Below are 23,309 nucleotides of genomic sequence, written 5' to 3' on the forward strand. Positions count from 1 at the left end.
TTTGTCATGAAATGGCATTCAGGACATTTGCTTAATATAACCTTTCAAAATTTTTCCCTCGTGGATATTTCTATACTTGCCAATTAAAGGGTTAATAAAACTGATATGGTAGATTTCCATAGTCTTTTCAAGGAATTAAATTTGCTAATTACCAAAGAACAAAACTATGCAATGGCACTTATCTGTGAGAATTTGTAACTAATTTTGTGTCAAAAAAAAGTTTGCCTGTGTAGAGTCTAAAATCGCACTGCAGTTTGTCAATTTGTTTATTTTTTTTATTTTTTTAAAAATCTGACCAAATTTATGATCCCTCTTGCGTATAAGCTAGTCTTAAAATAACGGCCTTGGCAATAAGCAACAAAGGAGCAATGGAAATCACGAACAGCAAATAAAAAAAATTTATTTTCTCAAAACTGCAATTGATGCATCGCATAACAACACAACACATAAATGAAATTTAGATTTATTCAATGCATATACACAGTTGTACAATAGCTACCGATACAGAATGAAAAGTATTATGATGCCCCATGTAACATTGCATTGGCAAACGCAAAGGAGGGGTCAAGTGTTATAACCACCCCCCCCCCCCGAGAAAGTTCTGCATATGCCATCAGCACATGCATTTAGGGGAACATGGTCCAGATGGGGGAGCAATTTTTTGCATATTTCACCATTAGTCTCCCCGTACTCTTTCTGATGAGCTGCTACTGAGTTGAGAGGCTGTCTATTGCGCAGTCCTGTTTCAGCACAAAGGAACACAGAGTCGTCGGTCAGTACAAATGACTGGATACCAAGCTAAGATAATTGGAAAGAAAAGTCACATTCCTCTGTGGGGAATGTGACTTTTCTTTCCAATTATCTTCGCTTGGTATCCAGTCATTTGTACTTCATACTTTTTCTGTTTCAATAACACTGACGAAACTGCTAATAAATTTAAACATGGCATGACAACTTTATCACTCAAATCTGAACAATGTTTATCAAATATCGCCATAGTAGTATTAATTATCGTTCCTATGTTCTATGTCTGGTAGCATTTTTTTACTTCTACAGTGAATCGAACTACATAGTTGATCCTCTAATCACTCTTAAAAACCTGCACGCTTTTAATTTCACATCCTTTTTCTGTAGAACTGGGCTTGCTCAATACTCCACTTGGGAATGGCCTGGGGAAGAGGCCTCATAACAGTTCTGTTTTGAATTTTCGCGAGTAAGTATGCAAATTGGCAGGCAGGTATTTTAACCCTTTAATCGGCAAGCATTGAAATGTCGAGAAAATTTTTGAGGGGTTATATTAAGGAAATGAAGTACCCTGAATGCTATTATAAGACAAAAACAATTATTGTTAATATTTAAAAAGTATGGGATGTTGGCACTTCAGGAAACACATAGATTCACATAATATAAAAATGACATTTTTGGCATTGTCAAAAATGTCAACTTGCTTTTCTATCATTGTTGAAGAATGCATAGCAATATGCCTCCTCCACACATGGAATTTCCCTCCAAAATACATGGGTCAAAAATCGTTCTTGCGTAACTTGTCAAGAAATAGGAGACAACTATATGCAACTTTTGAGCCATTCTATTGATAATTATAGGAACTTTGATTTTCACTTGTGAGCTTTCATGTTTAGGATTTGCTAAGAAGCATCAATGCCTAAATGTACAATGCCTTCATATGAAAAATACAAGAAACTGATATATTGCTTTTGATAGTAATACAGCCAAATAAATGGTTAACTAGGTAGAGAGCTTCACTAGGACCATTTGAGTTAAGTACACATATGTGTAACTCAGGCCTTGAAAAAGAATCATTAAAACCATTAACAATGAGATACGCATAAGTATTAATCTGGAGCGAAGAGCATACAAAACAGAGAATAACAAGTCCTTTTATTTCATCAGTTCGTCAAATATATAATCACTGTTTCTGATCCATTCTGTATTTATTTCGAGGGATATATATAGTCACCCATTAGCTTGATTGAAGTAGTATTTTCAACATGGAACATCATTAAATCACCATAAAGTATTTGGTCAGTATGTTAAGTTCAAGATTGTGCTAACATTTTAACTTTATATTCGTAAAGCAGAGAGGAAAATCAAGGAGAGCCAACATTGAAAATGTACAAAATTTTCAACTTTCTGTCAAAACATCCTGATAGTGAATCACAAGATGTACATATATTTCTTATTACTACTCGACGTTACCTGATTTAGAAGTCAAATATTGACTACTGGAACTTGCATCTTGCAAGATTTGATGAAACAATTCATGTTGACCTATACAGCATGATGGTCATGTCTTTGTAACTCAATCGTATGTAGCACTGCTTAGAATGAGTCACACAGCTTCCCCAATTTCGGCCAGCTATACAATGCCAGGTTGGACTATACAGCTGATCAAAGTCCTGCTTTATGCTCTCCGCTATTCGTTTCTCTGTTGAATATAGTCTGATGGCTTGGCTCGCTGAGTTAAGTGCTGTTCTTTGCATATCTAGAGCCATATCAGATGCTTGAACTTTGAGGCCTTGCAAGTCATCATCCAGTATTGTAGATGAAGCAGCTATACTAGATCGCCTACTGTGATCTCTGTTGGAACCAAGATGGGGTTTTTTAGGACTAAAAAAGAATATGAAACATGAATAATATTTTGTAAAATAGCTAGACTCATAAAATTTATATGCTTGATTATTTGACACACTTTTGACATTTTTTTCATGGAAATAGACTGTTTGATGGGTTTTAACCAATGAGATTTAGAAATAATAATTGCAATTCAAGATAACATGCAAGTTTTTTTATACATAATTAGTTTGCTAATCAAGTAGAGTCACATGTGGCTTATTTTGCAGGAAAGTTTTATCATTTAAATTTCAACAAATTTGAAGTTATATCATCCAAAAAGTTTATAAACGCTTAAAACTTACAAATCTATTATCAGTGACTTGGGTGTGTAATCATCGATGTCTTTGACGGAATCAGCTCTCTCTGATGTTCCAGTGCTACCTGTAATATCTGCAAATAAAGAATACATGAGACAGACAGTAGCTGTTAGATGAGTTTGGCATTAAGCAAATCACCAATACTCTAATATCATTTTCTTCCCATGGCAGTCAAAATGTGTTAATTTTTTTTCCTCCGGAAATCGAAACCACTCCTCAATATGTTGGGTGGCCATATGACCGCTAAACTTTTCCACCTGACTTTTTTTTAAATAAAACCATGCAGTATTTCCCATTTCGTTAACTAAGATTCCTTGCCTTTGTAATTTATACTGAAATCATTGATGTAGTTCTCATAACTTACAAATTATACTGTATTATGGTAATAAAGACTAAATATTCATCTCGGATATGTGTCATGCTTTAAAGTGTTTTTTTTGCAAAATACATTTCAATTTCACAGCATATTTAAAGTAGTGTAGTGCTATATATTTCCCTCCCATTGATGATTTTTAAGTGATTTTAGCAATAATTGTCAAGTATTCTAACAATTGGCAACTTTTTTTGGTGACGTTTCATATTTTCCCGCATTTTCAAAATTTCATCAAGTATGTGCATAAAATTTAGTCACAATTTGTCCAATAAAGAAGTTTGAACACTTAATTTCAATTTTTTAAAAATTTAGTTTACGTGATTAAAATTAAATTTACATTTGAGTTATATATAGTGTATAAACTGAGATGCTAGAAAAACTGGTACAGGCGAGCATCTGCAAAGAAGTGACAAATGCCACCAATTAACTGGATGCAGTCACCAGCGCTTATATAAGGCAGGGTGCACACAGGTGCAATAGTACCAATTGTGGATGTCTTACTGGTAGAATTAAGTATGTTATTGAACGTCGCGCCAGGAAAACGTGTGCTAATCACACACATACGCGTTCTGACAATGTTCAACACTGCAGTGAGCAGCTTCTGATACTACAAGCGATGCAGCATGAAACTCATCGCGGATTGGTTAAAACCTAAATTTCATGTTGCTTGTTTTAGTACAGTTAAGGTGTCTGTATAAGGATTACAGACAGGGCCGTCTTAAGAGCATCATGGCCCCCGGGCCAAGTGGTTTTTCCTGAGGCCCTACCTGGCAAATTCTAGAAAATTTCAACCGAATCTCATTTTTGTGAGGCCCCTGGACTGTGCGTTAAGACAGCACTGATTAAAGAGGCTATTTTTACAGTGGCTATAAGTCTCGCTCTCGATTTACTGACATCATAAATTACCACTTTTTCATTAGTTGCTTGTTTTAGGTCATCCGCAGGATAGAGACGGCTGACAAGAATCGTTTCCCGAGACAGACGTGCAACACTGCCTCAAATCGCTACAGATTTCAATATTGGGGCAGGCAGCAACAAGTGACAGCGTATGAACTGTATAACGGTCCATCCTTGATATGGGCTTCCGGAGCCGAAGGCCTACTCGACCAGTTTTTCTAATTTCTCGGTGTATATTTTATGTATTCATAAATCTTCTATACCTTTTTGAAATATGTCTTGGGAGCTGTTCTTGGCTTTCTTGTAAAAAGAAGTAACACAAACGACGCTATAAATCTGGAAAAAGAGAAAATGCGAAAAATAGTTTTTATTGGCAAGTAAACGGATCTACAGGGTATACATTCTTGTAGTTTTCCAATGGCTATTTTCTGAACTGTTGGTTTTATGGACAACTTTCAATAAAAAAAAATGTTTCTAATGATGTCGACCATCATCTTAAATGCTGTTCAAATTAAAAAAAAATATTAATAAAATATTAATAAAAAAGTTACAAAATTCAAATTTTTATATGATCCCTTGGGTCCTATCAGTCATATCTAGAAAAATTCATGTTTCAACATATGTGAAATTATAGAAAAGAATTTTTATTTTACGACCATCACTGAGTTATAAAGCATTGAATTTTGTGCATATTTGGCATTTTTTCCGAACCATTTTAGCCAAGTTTAAGGTAGGGCCGTAGCCATCAATATTTTTAGGAGAGGGACCAAAATTACCAAACAATAGACTTAACCGTGTCATTCTACAAAAAATCGGCCATTTTCCAACATTTCAGAGGGGGAGACCCTTCCCCTCTCGCTACGGCTTTGGTTTAAGGGCCGACGATTTCTTTAGATTTCATTTAATGGCATGATAGGAATTTTTAGCAGGGCCGCAACTAGATACTTTGTCACCCGGGGCAAGCCGGAATTTTGGCGCCCCTTACATGTAGAGGAAGCAGTTAAAGGGTGTATTCGGCGCCCCTTCTGGTTCAGCGCCCAGGGCTCCAGACCCGCCTGTTCCCCCTAGTTGCGGCCCTGGTTGTTAGGGTACAGAAACTATCTTTGAACTCGTATTAATTCGTGTAGAAGGTATATACAGGGTGCCCATTCTTATCTTTATCCAGTAGCCAATTTCTAAACCGTTTGTTTCGGAGATAACTTTCGATTGCACAAGATAGATACTTTTAATTCAAAGAGATTACTTTCAGTTATTCTAATATAGAAAAAGGTTTCAAATGGTGTCTCATCATCTTAAGTCATTCAATTTAGAGGAAATAACATTTTCATGGTTTTGCATGTGAAATGAAAAAAAAAAAGAAACAAGCACATATTTATAACTAATTAAAGACGTGTACAAAATTATTTTGGCTAACTTTATGTATTGCTGAAAGCCAAATAATTACAGTATTACAATGTAAAATACGAAAAAATAAATATAATCCGGGTATATTCGATGTTATTTTATGTGCGGGCCCTTAAGCTTGGCCGAAATGATGCTTCACCGGATACGACAAAGTGCCAAAATACACGAAATTCAATGCTTCATAACTCGGTCAGTGAAAAAATGGTCGTAAAATTAAAATTTTCTCATTTCACATGTCTGCTATAAGTGAAACTGGGAAAGACTTCATCATAACCCCGCCCCACAAGGGTGGGGCTGACGGCTCCAGGGTACACAATTACCATATTTTTTTTGGTTTTTCTAAAATACTATAATAAAGAAACGTCCGTCAGCAGTTGGTAACCAATTTTAAATACAGTGCCTGTACTACCCCTGGCAGAAAGTGTTCGTTCATCCACCGAAACGGGCGTAGCCAGAAATTTCGTTCGGGGGAGGGGGGACCAAAGTAACAGAACAATGGATTTGGCCATCTTTTTCCCTTTTTTCTGTCATTTTCTCACATTTCGGGGGGGGGGGGACCAGACCGCCAAGTCCCCCTCGCTACGCCCTTGCACCGAAACACTAGCAATGCTACCTACGTTTAAAATGTAATAAAATTCTTTTTACTCCGAGGGAAAGTTTTTGGTGAAAACAATCATTCGAATCATAGGCCTACGCAGAATTTTCTCGAGGGGGGGGGGGGGATAGTTACTTTTTTCCCTGCAGAAAATAACACTATAATCTCGGGGGGGGGGGGTTCCCCCCACGTAAGCCAAAAATTTTAATTACGGAATAATAAGAAAATCATAAATTCATTGCAGTTTGACCTTGAAAATCGATTTATGAACTGGCAATACCCGCGGTAAAAAGTGTGGTCAGCACTTTCGTGTGGCAATAAGTGTTTTCGCGATCACTATTTTAAAAAATACGATGGTCTCGAAGTATGTGAATGAAATAATTTCTACGCAGTTTCAGGGTAACAAGACAATGAATAAAAAATGAACGTAACGAAGTTTTTTCATTATTATAAATCTTTCTGAAGTACTAAGAGATGGCTCCCAGCCCAGACAGTACCGTCTTAACGCATGGGTCCACCCGGGCACCTCAAGAGAAGAGGGGCCTCAGAAAAACGAGAAGTAGTTGAATTTTCCAGGTAGGACCTCAAAAAAATCATTTGGCCCGGGGACCCATGATGCTGTTAAGACGGCCCTGCTCCCAGAACATATTTTTCTGATCTAAAAAAAGCTGATAATTTCGATATTGGAAGACGGAGTTCCTCAGAGAGAACTGTGCTTAACTGTGTTCTACGTACTGCGGAAAAAATATCAGAGGACTGGCGATGTTTTTTCCGCGATGACAAAACTGTCGTCTTGTAATGTGAAGTTATTTGCATCCAAAGCTGGTTAAAGTACTCTTTAACCATCTTTGGTTGCATCCCAAAATCTAGTACTGTCTTGAGTGGGGCCTCAGAAAAACGAGGCGTAGTTGAATTTTTCGAGATTTTGTCAGGTAGGACCTCAAAAAAAATCACTTGACCCGGGGACCCATGATGCTTTTAAGACGGCCATGCAAAAACCATTTGTAGATACTTGGAATCAAAGATTTTTCTCTGCAATGTCCACATAGAACTTCTGAAATCATTGTACGCTTCACGATACAAAGTTCTCCTAGTCCGTTGGCTGTCATGTATGCAACAGTCAAATGAATGGCAAAACAAATTGAGTTGTTTTTAACAAGTTGTTTTGACAATTAACATGTCTTATCAATGGGGGGGGGGGGGGAGAACTTGCGTTAAGATGGCACTGCAGTCGATCATTTTTCAGCTGATGTGATCTTTTTAAACCATTGCAATCAAGACATTATCTGGTGCCAATTTGAATCTGGTTTAGATTTTTATTTGCACTACCTAAAGAATTCCGTCTTCTAACATGTACACTGCTGGCCACCGTAAATGCAACACCCTGAAGGAAGCATGCAAATAATATGAAATTTACAACATGCATTAGCGGAGGTGAGATATGCAAATGATTAGAATTTCAGCGCAGACGCACATCACGCGCGCCTGTGGCGCCACTTCAAAGCGCTATTTAAGGCTTGGAGATTTCGACGATTTGAAGTACGGCAATTGTGTTTTTCTTGTGGTTTTTTCAAAAAAACGATCAATTATGCCTCATAGAAAACAGCGATCATCTTTTGATCAAGTATCCGAGTTCGACAGAGGAAGGATAGTGGCCTACCGAGATTGTGGATTATCTTTCAGGGAAATCGGTAGTCGTGTTGGACGAAACCAAACACCTGTAATGCGGATATGTGATCGTTGGATGCAGGAGGGTACGACGGACCGACGTGTTCGATCGCATCCACCTCAGTGCACCACTTCACGTGATGACAGGCGTATGGCAGTGACGGATCGCTCAGCCACATCACGAACCATAGCACAGCACATTCAGTCTGTACCGCATCATCCAGTGTCTGCGCGTACCATTCGACGCCGTTTACAGCAGAGTGGTCTGTTCGCAAGACATCCATTGCTTCGTCTACCCTTGACGCAGAACCACAGACGTCTCCGCCGCCAATGGTGCGATGAAAGAAGGATGTGGACGGCACAATGGAATGAAATTGTCTTTACTGACGAGTCACGCTTCTGTCTGCAACACCACGATGGTCGTATTCGAGTCTGGAGACACCGTGGAGAGAGGATGCTGAACAGCTGCGTTATGCACCGCCACACTGGTCCTGCACCGGGTATTATGGTATGGGGCGGTATTGGATATCACTCTCGCACTCCTCTAGTACGCATTGCCGGTACTTTAAAAAGCCAGCGCTACATCTCCGAGGTGTTGGAGCCAGTTGTCCTTCCTTACCTTCAGGGCTTGCCCACAGCCATATTTCAACAGGATAATGCGCGACCACACATGGCACGCATTTTCCAAAGGTTCTTCGTCAATCGCCAGATTGAATTGCTTCCCTGGCCAGCTCGCTCTCCGGATCTTTCGCCGATAGAAAACATGTGGTCCATGGTTGCGCAACGATTGACCCAGATTACATCCCCAGCTGCCACACCAGATCAACTTTGGCAACGCGTGGAAGCTGCTTGTTCTGCTGTACCCCAAGAACACATCCAAAGTCTCTTTGAATCAATGCCGAGGCGTGTGGCAGGGGTGATCTCCAACAATGGCGGCTACTCTGGCTACTGATTTTGGCAGGAACCACACTTCACAGAAGTCTATAAATTTAATCATTTGATGCTTGGTCAACATGTTATCTACAAAATAAATATTGTTGCGATATCTCTTGTCTTTCTTGGTGTTGCAATTTGGGTGGCCAGCAGTGTAAATTATAATCTTTTGAGAGATCACCAGAAAGGTATCTTTTGGGATCAATCTCTTAATGCTTCAGAAAAAGTTAATGATCAAAATCCCGTTGCATTTTCATTTTTTATACATTGTCTGGTAATCCTGCAACTGCGTAAACATTATTTCATTCTACCGTTTTTTTAAAGCAGTGATCGAACGCTTTTTTTTTCCTGGGTGTTGCCAGTTCATAAAACGATTTTCAAGGTCAAACTGCAATATAAATTTGATTTTTTTTTCATTCATTCCGTAACTAAAAAATGATTGTTTTCACAAAAACCTCCACTCGGAGAAAAAAAATTATTTTTTTTAGTTTTTTTCGTTTTAAACCTTTAAGCGGTTTCTAAAATTTTCCTGATACGCATTATAACTGCTACGTTGGAAATAAAAGCATGTTAAGAACTCGAGATACTTCGCTGTGACCGAATAAAGCAGATCAGGGGCCTGCTCATGCTTATTCTCATCCGATCCGAATTATAAGCATGACGTTAAGAATAATCCGAAAAACGATACCAAGGAATTATTCGTAGGCTCACTCCTTAACGTCACGTGACGTGAAAGAGGGAAAATCAAAGAAATCGCTTTCTACACAGGGAAAAGCGATTTTTCCCTTTGGCCGATCGACCACTGACCAATCAAAATTAAGCATGGGGTATACAACAACAACTATACATTTACTGAATTTTTTGTTCAGCGACGGTAGCAACGCAATTCAGTTTTAATGCACGTGCAGAACATTTGTTTTTGGTTTTTTTTTTCACATTCTTTAACGTTAAAAATGGAAGGTGTTTGCGGGGCTATCGACTAGATACTTTTTTTTATTTTTTTAAATGGGGCGGATGGAAAATAAGAGTATATGAAGAGTTATTTCTATAATTAAAATACACTTTTCAGCATGTAAATGTTATTCAGAAAGATATTTCAGCATTCTAATTAATTTATTGAAGTTCTTTTTAAGCCGTACTTCATAAGGAACTACCAAAATCACATTGGGATAATAATGTATTGTCCTCCATTGCCTATTTTGATGGAGGTGGGTGATTATTACTTTGCTTCAATTTATTTTATATATATATATATGTATATAATTTTAGGATAATTATATCATCGAGAAATATACCGTGAAAAAAAGTCTCGAAAAAATATAGCTGTAGAGGGAATTATCGTTATATCGAGTATCGTTGTAGAGAGGTTCCACTGTATACTACACTTGGATTTCTAATTGAATCCATCCAATCAATTGCAAAAGGCCGGCGAAATTGCATAGTTTTCTTTCAAGGAAAAACACCACTTAAGTCACCGTAATAAATTTCCAAGTCCAAGAAATAAATTTTTCATATTTCGTATAAAATACGATCATCCGATGCTTAAGAAGTGGGTCTCCCCTATCCTTATCGTCATCCGAATATTCGGAGAAATACGATGCTTGTTTTCGGAGGGAGAATGCCGCTAGTACGGAAATTTCCCTTTCATGCTTATATTGTCATAATCGGCGGGGATACGGATCAGATTCCCGATAAGCATGAAGAGATATCTCGGGATTGCCGCTGTAAGGGTTAAACGTAGCATTGCTAGTATTTTCATGAATAAACGAACACTTTCTGCCAGGGGTAGTATTATATGTGCGTTTCTTATTTTTTTAGATATAGTCAGAAAATGTCGTTATGCAAATGTATTGCCAACACCTTCCATAGCAGGCCTCCACGCGAAGTTCGTGACGTCACTGAAGTCGTCCATTTCACCTATAGCCTCTAGAAATAGCTTTAATCCTTATTCAGTTGCCTTAATTTCACCTAGTCATTGTATATACTGCAAAAAAGGTAAATATTTCGCATACGTCGGCCTGCTTTATCCAATGGCTACAGGTGAAATGGACGACGTCAAAGCTTCACGGGGAGGCTTTCTGCTATGGAAGGTGTTGGTACTGCGCACCTGGTACGCAAACGAGATGTATCGTCACTAATATAGTACCGTTGAATTAGTATCAGTAAAGTCTATTCGTAGATACGAAAAAACGCTCTCGTGTTGCATATGTTACGGTATATGTGATAAATCAATGGTTATCTAGAATCGCCGTTCATTATGCATAATCACCAATCGTCTGGTGAGTTTGATAAATTTTCTTACATTTATTACTTTTACCCCGATGATTATTAATATAATTCCCGAAGGACACTGGTAAGTATGATAAATATATGGAAGAAATCACATGCAAAATATCATTTAAATTCAACCACTTATCAATTTCTCCCGTACGTGATGTGGGTGCACTACACATATTTTTCCATAAAAATTAAATAAGGACAAAAACGTATTATCAGTCTTGCAATGCAAGCTTTCTTCATTCATCAACATTTTTGAAAATAATCCTAGACTGAAGTTTCAGCAAAATGCCAGGTCAATTTAAGTAATTTAGTGACAATTTATCATATTTATACCGATACGAGCTGTGCATTACACATAATCACCGGTAAATGTGATAAATTCACAGAACTATCAAACTTAGCAAATTGTCGTTGATTGAAAATAATAACCGTATTTATCACATTTAACAGTAACATATATACTTCTCGAGATATGAGCGTTTAAAGAATTTCGTAACGTTTCATTACGCCAACTTTTCAGTGCCCGGAAATGAAACCAGAAAACGTATCTACACTAAACAGGGGCTGTTGAATTTCAGTGTGTGTGTATCTTAATAATATCTATCCGTGGACACACCCCAAAAAACCTTCACGTGTTATACATACTGTATACAGGGTGTCCTGTAGTTGCTAATGCGGCCTTTCTCTCATGAACCGTCCGTCGTAGAGATATGATCCCAGTTTAAAAAATACTCTAAAGGCGTTCGAAAATTATCCTGTACCAGTTTTGAGTGAAATACAGCGTGTCACAAAATAAACGTGCCCCTTGTCCTCCAACTTCCAGTTAGAAAGTTGTTTCTCCCGGATCCAACAAAAAAAAATTCAAAGTTTTTGAGTGAAATATTCGCTGAGAGATTCGAATTCAAAGGTCTGAGAAAAGTACAGCATAAGTGAGGGAAAGGAGCGTTGTCGGTTAGTTCTTGCTAGTCTTTCATGACGTTTCTCCGATCTTTGAATTCGAATATCTCAGCGAATATTGCACTTAGAAACTTTGGATTTTTTTTGTTGGCCTTTTTCGACGGCAACAACTTTCTAATTTATAGTTAGGGAAAAAATCAGATTTTTTATTTTGTGACGCGCTGTGTTCTGTCAAAACTGGGACAGGGTAATTTTTGAACGCCTTTTGAGCAATCTATAAATTGAAACTATACCTCTACTGCAGAGGGATGATGAGATAAAGGCGGTATTAGCACTTACAGGACACCCATATACTACTCTAGATATGAGTATTTAAAGTAGTTATGTTACGCCAACTTTTTTGGAGTTAACCCGGTTTGGTCTGAAAAGACGACTTCACGTCAGAATTGAGCCCTATAATAGTCGCTATGGAAAATTGAATCACGTTCAGGGTTTTCGGACGTCTTCATATCCTCAAGAAATATCCTAGTGCCCCGGAAAAGATTTTTCTGGACGCTCACCGTAACTAATGTATTAGAGATAGAATGACCGAACTTTTGAAAATTAAGATTAATAAAGATTCATGTAAGGTACAGTGTGTCCCACAATCAACTGAAGGTTTTCAAAATGGGATTGCAAAAAAACGGTGACCGATATTAGTCATTCTTGCGGAATAAAAATGTGCGAAGTCTGGAATTTTAGCTACGTCATTCATGCTGCAAGGGGTTGTAAGCCATTAAAATAAAAAAAATAACTTTTTATATGGACACCCTGTGCTCAAAAACCCGATCTGAAAGTTGTTGCCCTGTTTCTCCTGATGCCAACACAAAAAAAAATTTCTGTGTTTCTAAATACAATATTCGCTGAGATATTTTTGAATTCAAAAATCAAACGAAAGTTGGGGAAGAACAGCCTAACGGACAAGACAATGCTTCTTTCCCAACTTTTCTCCGCTTTTTGAATTCAGATATCTCTGAGAATATTGCACTTAAAAACGTGGAAATTTTTTTGTTGGCATAAGGAGAGACGGCAACAACTTTCTGATTGGATTTTTGGACACAAGGTGTCCGTATAAAAAAAAGTTATTTTTTTATTTTAATTATTCAACTCCTTGCAATGTGAATGGCGTATATATCTGAAATTCCTGACTTCGCACATTTATATTCTGCAAGAATGACCAATCTGTTACCGTTTTCTTGCTATCCCACTTTGAAAACTGTCAGTTGATTGTGGGACACTATGTAGCTCCAGATTTATTCTGGTATCATCAGATACTGTCAGGGACACTGCGCGTGAATAACCTCGTGTAGAAAAAACCTTAGTACCAGGAGAGAGAATCGAAAAATCAGTTATTGTAGTAGTTCATATTTACCCTCAGAACAGTAAGAAAACCAACAACGACAGTAACCAGAATATCGGAATTCCCGCAGCTTGACTGAAAAATGAAAAGAAAAATCAGTTAATAATGTGCTATGCAAATATTTAGTAATATCTATGCTTTGTGAGGAAGCCATTTTAAATAAAAGAAATGTTTTGTTAATTACCTTAATAGTAATGAGTCTCAGAGCTGCATAAGCTGCCATTTGATCCGATTCTGTTTGAGCATTCAATGGCTTTAATATGCTGGGATAAAATCTGTCTCGTCTCATATACTATGAAAAATTAACAATCAAATACAAATATTGAGATCATACACAATCAATAAAATCCATGATTTTAACAAGCAGGAAAGAAGATCGTTTAGATTAAACCAAGTCTTTTGACTTCTTTATGATAGACTTCGTACTCCACGGGTTGAGAATTACTGCAGGTTATCTTATGGACCTGATTATATTTACTACAGTTCTTTGTCTCGTTTTTGACTTACCATTATGAGCCGCAACAGCACGAATCCAGTACTAGCAGCAATATCTACTGCAGCAAATACTGCCAAAAGCAAAACGGTTCGTAGAGAGAAACTTCCCTGAAATTAATTTTGAAAATTATAACATATCAAATCACAGACTATTGTACGAAAATCAATTTAAATAAATTGAATCAAGTCATTTAAAAACTTTTTTGAATTTGTATTAGGATGGCATCTCTATCTACCCATGCTAGTTGACAATTTTTTATTAGAATGAAAAGAAAAGCTACCGCCATTTATAGACACTCAGGTCATCAAAAAGTAAAACATTAAGACAAAAAATATGGTCTGGTTAAAGGTCTATTATATATCCTGTCACATACACACATCATTTACTGAAAAAAGGGCATTGAAGAAGGTGAATAGGGAAAATAAAACGGAAGTTAGAGAGAGAGAGAATTACACACAAGGTTGGCAGATATAATTGGCGCTGACCCAAAATCGTTTTTCAGGTACGTCAACAATGGATGTAAGGGGGACAATTGGCCCCTCTTGATAGAAGGATTTCGGGTAGAGTGCAATGTAGGCATGTGTGGTGCTTTCAATGACTTTTTGGCGTTGGTTTTTAATAGGGAAGGTGATATCAAAAGTACGGAAACATGTGTCATGGGGTGAGAGGGCCCTCAACGATATTTAAGTAGAGGATGTGAGAGTTCTAAAATAAAAGTATGTGCAAGCAAAGCACCACACACACAGGACCAGATGCTATTTTTCTTAGGGTCCTTAGGGAATGTGCTAATGAACTGTTCGGGACAGTTGAACAGATTTACAGAAGTAGTGTTGAAGGTATCGTCCCAGGGAATTGGAAGCTTGCTAATGTGGTTCCGATGTATAAAAATGGTAGTGGAGAAGCTGTGTCCATTATCATTCAGTGAGTTTGACGGGCTCCCTCGAAAAATTTGGAAATTATTATCAAAAGGCGATTTGGGAAGTGGATAGACGAGAATAGCCAGCATAGGTTCAAGAAGGGGGAAGTCGTGTAACCAACCTCCTATGATCACGTGACTAAGGCTTTGGGAAATGGCAAAAACGTCGACGTAGTTTATCTTGATTTCCAGAAGGCATTCGATTGGGTCCAACATGAAGCTTGTGAAAAAAAAGTAAAATAAATTCCATAAAAAATAAATAAAAAACCCCTAACCACAAGTTAACAAATTTTTGAAAAATGTAACGACAGTGGTCAAAAAAGCAAATAGAATGTTCGGTTTCATTTTTAAAAAAGGTCTCTTCACATTCTCCTAAAGTCATTCTTCCGCTTTACTGAGGCTTAGTTCGTCCTGGAATGGAGTATGTCGTAAGGTTTTGAGGACCTGGGGGGGGGGAGTGATGATGATGCCAATTCATATTTATTCATATATATTAGGTCAGTCGGCGCCGTCACTGACGCTGGGGTATCTCCGCCTATGCTACAGAGGGACATATTGGGCGCGGTAGCCCAGTACCAAAGGATGTTTAGAGGTGTCGTGAGTTCGAACCTGGTTCGTCCTTGTCGGAAACGTCCCTGGCACAAGGGTACAATAGAAACGGCGACATGATCATAGAAAAGGGAGTCCCACATCGAGGGTTTAGCGCACCAACCTCTCGGTGAGTATTAAATAAAACTGCCGTTCGGAATCGGCAACAAATTGTAGGTCCCGGTCTAATTAGCCCTCGTATGCAGAAAATACCCGTGGTGCGACAAAAATAATCAAATGATCAAGCACAGGGACATTTCTCACTCAAACTTCGACTCGTCCGTGCAGCGCGTGCGCTAACGTAATAATTAAAAAGCTTTCTCCTGGTCAGAAGCACTAGTTAACGTTGCAATTTGAATGTTCATGAGGAAAACAAGAGATTTGAGTGATTTGAACGCGGCATGATTGTGGGCGCTAAAAGGGGCCATTCCGCCATTCCAGTATCTCCGAAGTCGTTAACCTTGGCTTTTCTCGTACAACAGTACCTCGAGTCTTTAAAGAATGCCAGCTCCAAAAAGTTCGAGCGCAAAGCGGAATAGTGGTGGGAATCGCTTTTGAACGAAAGAGGTGCCAGGTGACTGACGCATTGTGTGCAGCAACAGAAGAGCTACAATGCAACAAATTGCAGCGCAATCAAACTCAAGATTATCGCAAAGCATATCCTCTACAAGACGGATCTTAAAACTAATTGGTTTTAATAGTCGACGACCAACAAAAGTCCCTTTGATTTCGCTTCAAACCCGAAGGAAACGGCTTTTGTGGGCTTGAGAATGCCGAATTTGGACGCTTGATGAATGGAAAGAGGTTGTCTGGTCTGAAGTAAAGATTTCTCTATGACGTTGATGGCAGGATCCGTGTGTGGCGCAAGCAGTGCGAAGCCATGGATCCGGCATGCCACATGACAACTGTTCAAGCGGGTGACAGTGGAATCACGGTCTTGGGAGCATTTTCCCGATATACTCTTGGTCCCTTATCTCCATTGGAAACATCCGTCAATGTTAGCGCCTACCTACACATCATTACTGACCACGTGCACCCGTTTATAGCCATAATGTTTCCTGATGATGATAGCTATTTCCAGCAGGACTCTCATATGGGGCTGGAATTATCCCAGATTGGTTTGAGGAACATGATTCAGAGTTTCAATTCCTTCAATGACCTCCCTCAGTCACCCGATCTCAACCCAATTGAGCATTTGTGGGAAGAGGTTGAAAGGTCTGTTAAAAACTCCGAAACGCCACCTTCTATAATCAGAGAGAATTAAGAGCTTCCATTTCGTTAGCATGGACTAATGTTCCTCCTCAACGGTTTCAGCAACTTATAGAGTCCATGATTAGAAGAATATTTGCTGTTATCAAAGCCAGGGGAGGTCCCACACGATATTAGTGGTGAGTAGCAAGGTGTTCCTAATTTTTTAACCACTGGGTGTAGACTTGGTTGATGGGGTGCAGAGAAGAGCTACGCGTGCTCTTGTTGGCACACAAGGCGTGAGATATGAAAAGACTTTGTTTCTTGAATATGTTTACATTAGAGGAATGCAGGTGTCGGGGGATATGATCGAAGTGTTTAAAATTTTCAACGGGTTGTTTTCAAATTTTCATGTCTATGTACATTCTTCAGTTAGTGAACTTGTGTAATTCATTTCCACCTTATTGTAGGAGGATTCTATATTCAATATCATATTTTCCTTATACTAGAAATTCAGCCTGACATAACCTCTTCCACAGAAAGGGATATACACCACACAACAAAATATAATCAGTAAATTTTTAATTTATGTGAAAAATTCCAGTTAATATAACTTTGTAAAGCAGGTTTTTTGTGCTTAGATTTACACAGTTATTTGACCGGGCCGAATACCGAACAGCAGCCGAATATTTTCGCCCCATCTCTAGTATTTATTTCACTTATTTATCCACTCGCGCTTTCTCCTCAAAACGATTTCGATGTGTACTAATCAGCACGAAAGAGAACACCGTCATAGCAAATCTGACATAAAAAATGTCGCCCTAGGTGGCGGCCTCGTCATCTCATGCCTGGTGCCGGACCTGGGGATGGATAGGATGGACCAAGTTATATTTATACATCCGTCCGTCAATCGACTGCTTCGACATGGGGACAATTCCAGGTTGTGATGTCGCAAGCAGTTTTTCTCTAATAGGGTTGTCAATAAATGGAATAGTTTAGCTCCGGAAATTGTGACTTCTAACACAATTGACACGTTTAAAAAGAAGTACGATAAACATTGTGGGAAAAATCGAGAAGTTATCCATATTTAGATAAGACAACCATAGTCTTTTTTATGGGCAGTGTATTATACAAATACAAATACAACACCACAACAGGCAAAATGCCCAACGAGGTGGCTGATAAAAAGATGCCCATAAAAATATGGATGTCATATATTTCAAAAATATAGCAACCCAATTAAAAATGCAATTAACAAAAATTATAAACAATATATACACATGATAAAATATTATACAATGCCCATAAAGAATACTTATGGTTGTCTTATTCTAAGTATGGATAGCTTCTCGATTTACCCCAACATGTTTATCGAATTTCTTTTTAAACGTGTCAATTGTGTTACAATTTACTACCTTCGGGGGTAAGCTATTCCATTTATTAATAACCCTATTAGAGAAAAATTCCCTGCGACACCATAACCTTGCATTGTCCCTCACCAATCGATACACCCTCGATATAATTACCCCCTTCGTCCGGTCGAAAACGGACGTTATATTGGGAGGGTCGTCATATATGATAGTCGTTCTATGAAAACATTTGGGACTTATCCTACCAGTCGTTGTAATGGCATGGTCGCTATAACGAGTGTCGATTGTACAGTACCCACAACTTTTAACCGAACGATGGCGATATCTTGGATTCTATCTATTGTAAAGGAAAAAAAAAGGTACCATTCTTCTTCGTTTAAGATCTTCCATAAGTGTATTAAGTTCATTTTTTTAAAGGGGCATCTAGATGTTGAAACTAGATCCAACTTTTGAAAGTTCAATGGTAATCCCATTTTTTTTCTTCCATATTTGGATTCAGTATCTCAAGAAATGCCGAAATACCAAATTTCATCAATTTTGAACGAACGGTTAGTGAAATATAAATTATTGAAAAATGAGTGTCGTAATGTTAAACGGAAACATCTTGTTTTTGAACATAATTGCTGAAATAATATTGGTCTCTCATTAATTTTTATATTAAATGATAGATTCTAATGGGCCAAATATAATTTTATTACTCATTTTGAATTTGGCTTTTTTTAAAGTATGAATTATGAATTATTAAAACATATTTTAAAAATTTATGAATAGAAGCATACACTAATTTTTACTTCATTCGAATCAGCATAGTCGAAAACCCAACAGAATCAATTTTCATTCCAATCTGACCTCTATTTCGCGAGATATGAGTGATTATATGAAAAATGACCACTTTTAGGGACCATATACTAGATATAAATTTGAAACTCATCGAAAAATTTCTCATAACAAATTATGCGAAAATGTTTAAATATGAAGCTCATAACTTCATATAATCATCTTAGTGTGCGCCAAGTTTAGGGTAGTGGCTATTGGTGGAGTCGTCTCTGCTAAAACCACGGCATTTCATTTCATCCGTATTTTTTTAGCATTAAAAATTGAGGAATTGCAAAATGAAACAAAATTATAATATAAAATAGTGCAATGTTCTACGGAAAATTCTTATATATTTTTTCTGAATTGAAGTTGTCGTCACAAACAATTGCTTTGTGACACATCGTTTCAGGGGCGTCGGAAGTGTTTCGAACCTGTCGGTGCCCGTCTTGAGATTCATGTAGGAAATTTCGATTTTTGAATCAATTCTGTGGGTGCTCGGACCCGTTCTACAAACTTCCGTGGGTGCTCGAGCACCCACAGCACCCCCTGCTCCGACGCCACTGCATCGTTTGAAATAATTATGGTATAAATATATTATAAATTTCGTTGGGGAGGACTTGGGGGTCTGGTCCCCCCCCCCGAAATGTGAGAAAATGACTGAAAAAAGGGAAAAAGATGGCCAAATCCATTGTTCTGTCACTTTGGTCCCCCCCCCCCGAACGAAATTTCTGGCTACGCCCCTGAACTGCAGTATGCAGTGCTAATTAGCATCGTTCCCCACGAAGAATGGGCCGTGAAAGACAAGAACGTTAGTGATTTCAATTGGAATCGCTAGGCCAGGAAATGTGAAGGTTGTCGTAGACCTGAAAAGTTTAGGAAGCCCTAATTTTGATAAAATCAGAATGTTGATTAGAGGGAACTTACTCCTTTACTGACTTGCTTTATCGCAAATGCCATCCACCACCAACTGCAAATGTAAATTCCCACAAAGACAACACTGAGCACTAACGTTGTTCGTGAGGATCGCAGTTCAGCTGAAAAATATGCAAAAAAGAAAAGAATTTCTCATAGTTATTCAGTAAATTGCATAATTTTTTTTAACAAATAAACGTAGATATTGTAAACTAGCCATATCATCGAAGTAAAAAAAAAGACAGATGAACCTCTCTCTAAGTGGACCGTTTGGAATGAAATCAAAATGTCCACTTAATCAGCATATTCACTTCATCAGTAATGTAAAATACAGTAAAATCACTTTTTGTTGAAAAAATACGAAAAAAAAACAAGTATTATATCTTCTTTCATTAAAATTTCTACTACAAATACGCTTTCTACGAGTGTGGTGGACAAGAAAAAGGATAGGAAAAATTCAGCATTCATCTAGAACAGTGGTTCCCAACCTGCGGACCCCCTGAGGGTCGCGAGAAGGGCCATTGCGAGGTATGCCAGAAATAATCAGCAATGGCTGAAGAAAAAATGGGTTAAGTAATAAAAAAGTTTAATGCTTTTCTTACGGCAAAATATACAAGCTTCCTACGCATTTTTAGAAAAGCAATCTTCCTGCGTATTCTTGTGGTACGCAAACCTTTCGAGGGATACCGTAAGCCCATATCTTAGGGATTAGGGAGTTCCATACTCTAGGGCAGCGGTTCTCCACCGTTGCTCCGCGGGGCCCCTGGGGCTCCTTGTGTACTCTCCAGGGGCTCCGCGGCCGCTCGAGAAAAATTAAAAAAAAACAGTAAAATTAAAAAAAATAATTATAAATATTTTTAAATAGTAAAAATAATTTAGTAACTTTGATGAATAATTAAAAAAAAATTGGCCTATGGGGCTCCGCCATGGAATTTTTTTACTTAAAAGGGCTCCGCGAGTCAAAAAAGGTCGAGAACCGCTGCTCTAGGGAGGATAAACATCTATGCAATCATAGAGCAGGCATCTTCAACTCCTTGCTCGCGAGCACCACGGTGCTCTCTGAAGCATCCAGAGTGCTCGATGCTTGTGTTCGATTTCGTGCTCGCGAGTACTTGGTCAACGTTACAATTAAACACCTTGCACAAATTGTGGGATTGCACATTCAAGGATCGAAATCAGCCTGATTACATGCATTCGTATGTCAAACTTGCCGTAAGGAGTGCTCTCTTTTTTGATGATTGGTATAGGCAGTGCTCGCGACTGGAAAAAGCTTTAAGACCTCTGCCGACCTCTGCCCTAGAGCGAAACAACGCACACCTCGTAGGTATTTCTAGGAATACGCAAGCTCCCTACGCCTTTTAAAGAGTGTAGATGCTTTCCGCAAGGGCGTAGCGAGGGGGGGGGGGGAAGGGGGGAGGTCTGGTCCCCCCCGAAATGTGAGAAAATGACGGAAAAAAGGGGAAAAGATGGCCAAATCCATTGTTCTGTCACTTTGGTCCCCCCCCCCCCGCGAACGAAATTTCTGGCTACGCCCCTGGCTTTCCGTACTTTTCTATATAGAGATACGCAAGTCCTCTACTCATCTTAGAGAAGTACGCACGCGTTCTATAAAACTTTACGATTACGCAACGCAAGCATGCATCTTTCGCATTTCTAGGGATAAGCAAGCCTCTTGCGTGCAAGACTTATGTATTCCTAGAAATGCGTATGTCTGGGAAGAAGCAAGCCTTGTACGCATGTCTGAGAAAAGGCAAGTTTTGTGCATATCTCTATGGACAAGTAAACTTCTTAAGCATTTCCAAGGGGTATGCACACAAAACACAATTTTACGCCTTTTGGGCCAAACTAAACGCTTCTTATACATTTCTAGGTGGGGGGGGGGGGGTACTTGACTTAGAAAATGCGTTATTTATATTATGTTTAAAAAGATTTCAGACTGAAACAAGCATTCTTTTAGGCAATCTCACCAACTAAAACGGTATCCGCTCACCCGATTTGTTTTTCTATTAATGGAAACCGGGAATGGGACAAAATAAAAATATACAATATTATCCCTCTTATCCAGTGTTCACTTACTGTCCGACTTTAATGATAATTACCATTACAGTCGGAGAGGATGATAATTTTAGGATGAAAATCAGAATGGATATAGCACATTGGAAAAATAGTAATAATTCCATTGGCGCTGATAAGATTCAGATCATTACGATCTGAAACCATTTTATCCGAATAAAAATGGTTGTTATCTCTGAATATATCGGAATAGTATCTATTATCCCTTTGAGTAAAATAGTTATCATTACGGTGTTTCGTCTTTTTTCAGAGCTCACGTTTACTGCATTGTCAATTGTGCTTCAACGGTCATCATTGATGGCAACAGCGCATTGACCGGTTGATTGTTAGCGTTATAATGATCGTTCAGAGACTTTTTCTGAAAGAATACTTACGATGACGGTATCTCTTGATATCTACAGCAGTCAAGCACGATAGCTTATTCGATTGTTTCTTATAAGGAAATCCATCTTTCAACGTAACTAGGTTCTAGTCATAAGAATAGGCCTATTGTGTTTCTTTTAATGTCAGTTTTATAAGCCTTAATTAAGAATCTCATTTCCTCTCGTTTTAATGTTTTTAAGGCACAGCATGTTTTCCATATTGTTTGTGGAAATGAAAACATGATGGGGGAAAAAAGCAATTTTCTATGTGATTTATAATGGAGTATAAGCAAAGCATTTTTGCCTAGTTGTGTGTGTGTACATGCAGGTGGTTTTTCCCCCATATATGATTCTGAGCTAAGGTGTCTATAAAGCAGTGGGGAGGGGGAAGGGCAGATGCAGCAGCCGTGATTGTGTCATCAGTCGAGGTCTATATAAAGGTCTTTATCAGAAAAATACAAATATGAGAAATCATTTTCATAGGAATGATAGGCTATTTGTGGCTCTGAACTTTTGCAGTTCCTATTATTCTCGTGTTTTAAAATACAGTAAAAGTCCGTGATAACAAGAATCTCGCTGTTACGAGTAAGTTGCAAGTGATTGTCAAAGAGCTAATGTTAAAGATACAAAAAATAACGACAACCGAAATTCTCGAAAAGCGTGACTGGCGAATCAATACCCTGTATACAGAGTTTCTTATTAGTCCTAATACTATAAAATTCCTCGAAAGACTGGTTATATTTTTGGAGATGATGATTACAAGGAAGAAAATTCATTTAGGCTCCCCACGGGGACTCGAACCTCGTTCGCCGGACGAGTTCTCTACCAGCTAAGCTATGATGATTGCTATCGTCCTCCAAAAATATAACCAGTTTTTCGAGGAATCCTGTATTAACAAGTGGAGAGATTTCTACATACAAGTCCTAGTACTGCCTTTATCTCGTCAATCGTTCGTAGAGGTATGGTTCTAATTTAAAAATGCTTAAATTTGTTTTTAAATCACTATGCAACAGTTTTGAGAGTGGAAATACAGTGTGTCACAAAATAAAAAAAAATCTAAATTTTTATACGACCCCCCCCCCGTTCTCTAACTCCCAATTAGAAAGTTGTTTCCCCGTATCTCCCGAGGCCAACAAAAACAATTCCATGTTTCTGTTCCAGTGACCTATTCGCTGAGATATTTGAATTCAA

General features: G+C 38.3%; 1 protein-coding gene across 3 annotated transcripts in view; it reads right to left on the reverse strand.

The window, feature by feature from the left end:
• Window positions 1-1,882: 1,882 nt before the first annotated feature.
• LOC149067583 (uncharacterized) overlaps window positions 1,883-23,309 on the reverse strand; it is a 32,511-nt gene continuing 11,084 nt past the window's right edge. The window contains exons 3-9 of one of the 3 annotated variants that reach the window (XM_089252490.1): window positions 19,696-19,805; window positions 13,905-14,000; window positions 13,582-13,689; window positions 13,410-13,472; window positions 4,485-4,557; window positions 2,937-3,024; window positions 1,883-2,628 (exon numbers count right to left, since the gene is read on the reverse strand). In XM_089252490.1, coding sequence (XP_089108616.1) covers window positions 2,280-2,628; window positions 2,937-3,024; window positions 4,485-4,557; window positions 13,410-13,472; window positions 13,582-13,689; window positions 13,905-14,000; window positions 19,696-19,805 — 887 coding nt within the window. In that variant the 3' untranslated portion in view covers window positions 1,883-2,279. The remainder of the gene's footprint in view (window positions 2,629-2,936; window positions 3,025-4,484; window positions 4,558-13,409; window positions 13,473-13,581; window positions 13,690-13,904; window positions 14,001-19,695; window positions 19,806-23,309) is intronic. The other 2 variants (XM_089252491.1, XM_089252492.1) reach the window with 2 other exon arrangements.

The sequence above is a fragment of the Pholcus phalangioides genome, unplaced genomic scaffold (assembly GCF_987345545.1).
Source record: "Pholcus phalangioides strain wild (caught in Gottingen) unplaced genomic scaffold, Ppha-v1.0 ptg000029l_1, whole genome shotgun sequence".
Lineage (NCBI taxonomy): Eukaryota > Metazoa > Arthropoda > Arachnida > Araneae > Pholcidae > Pholcus > Pholcus phalangioides.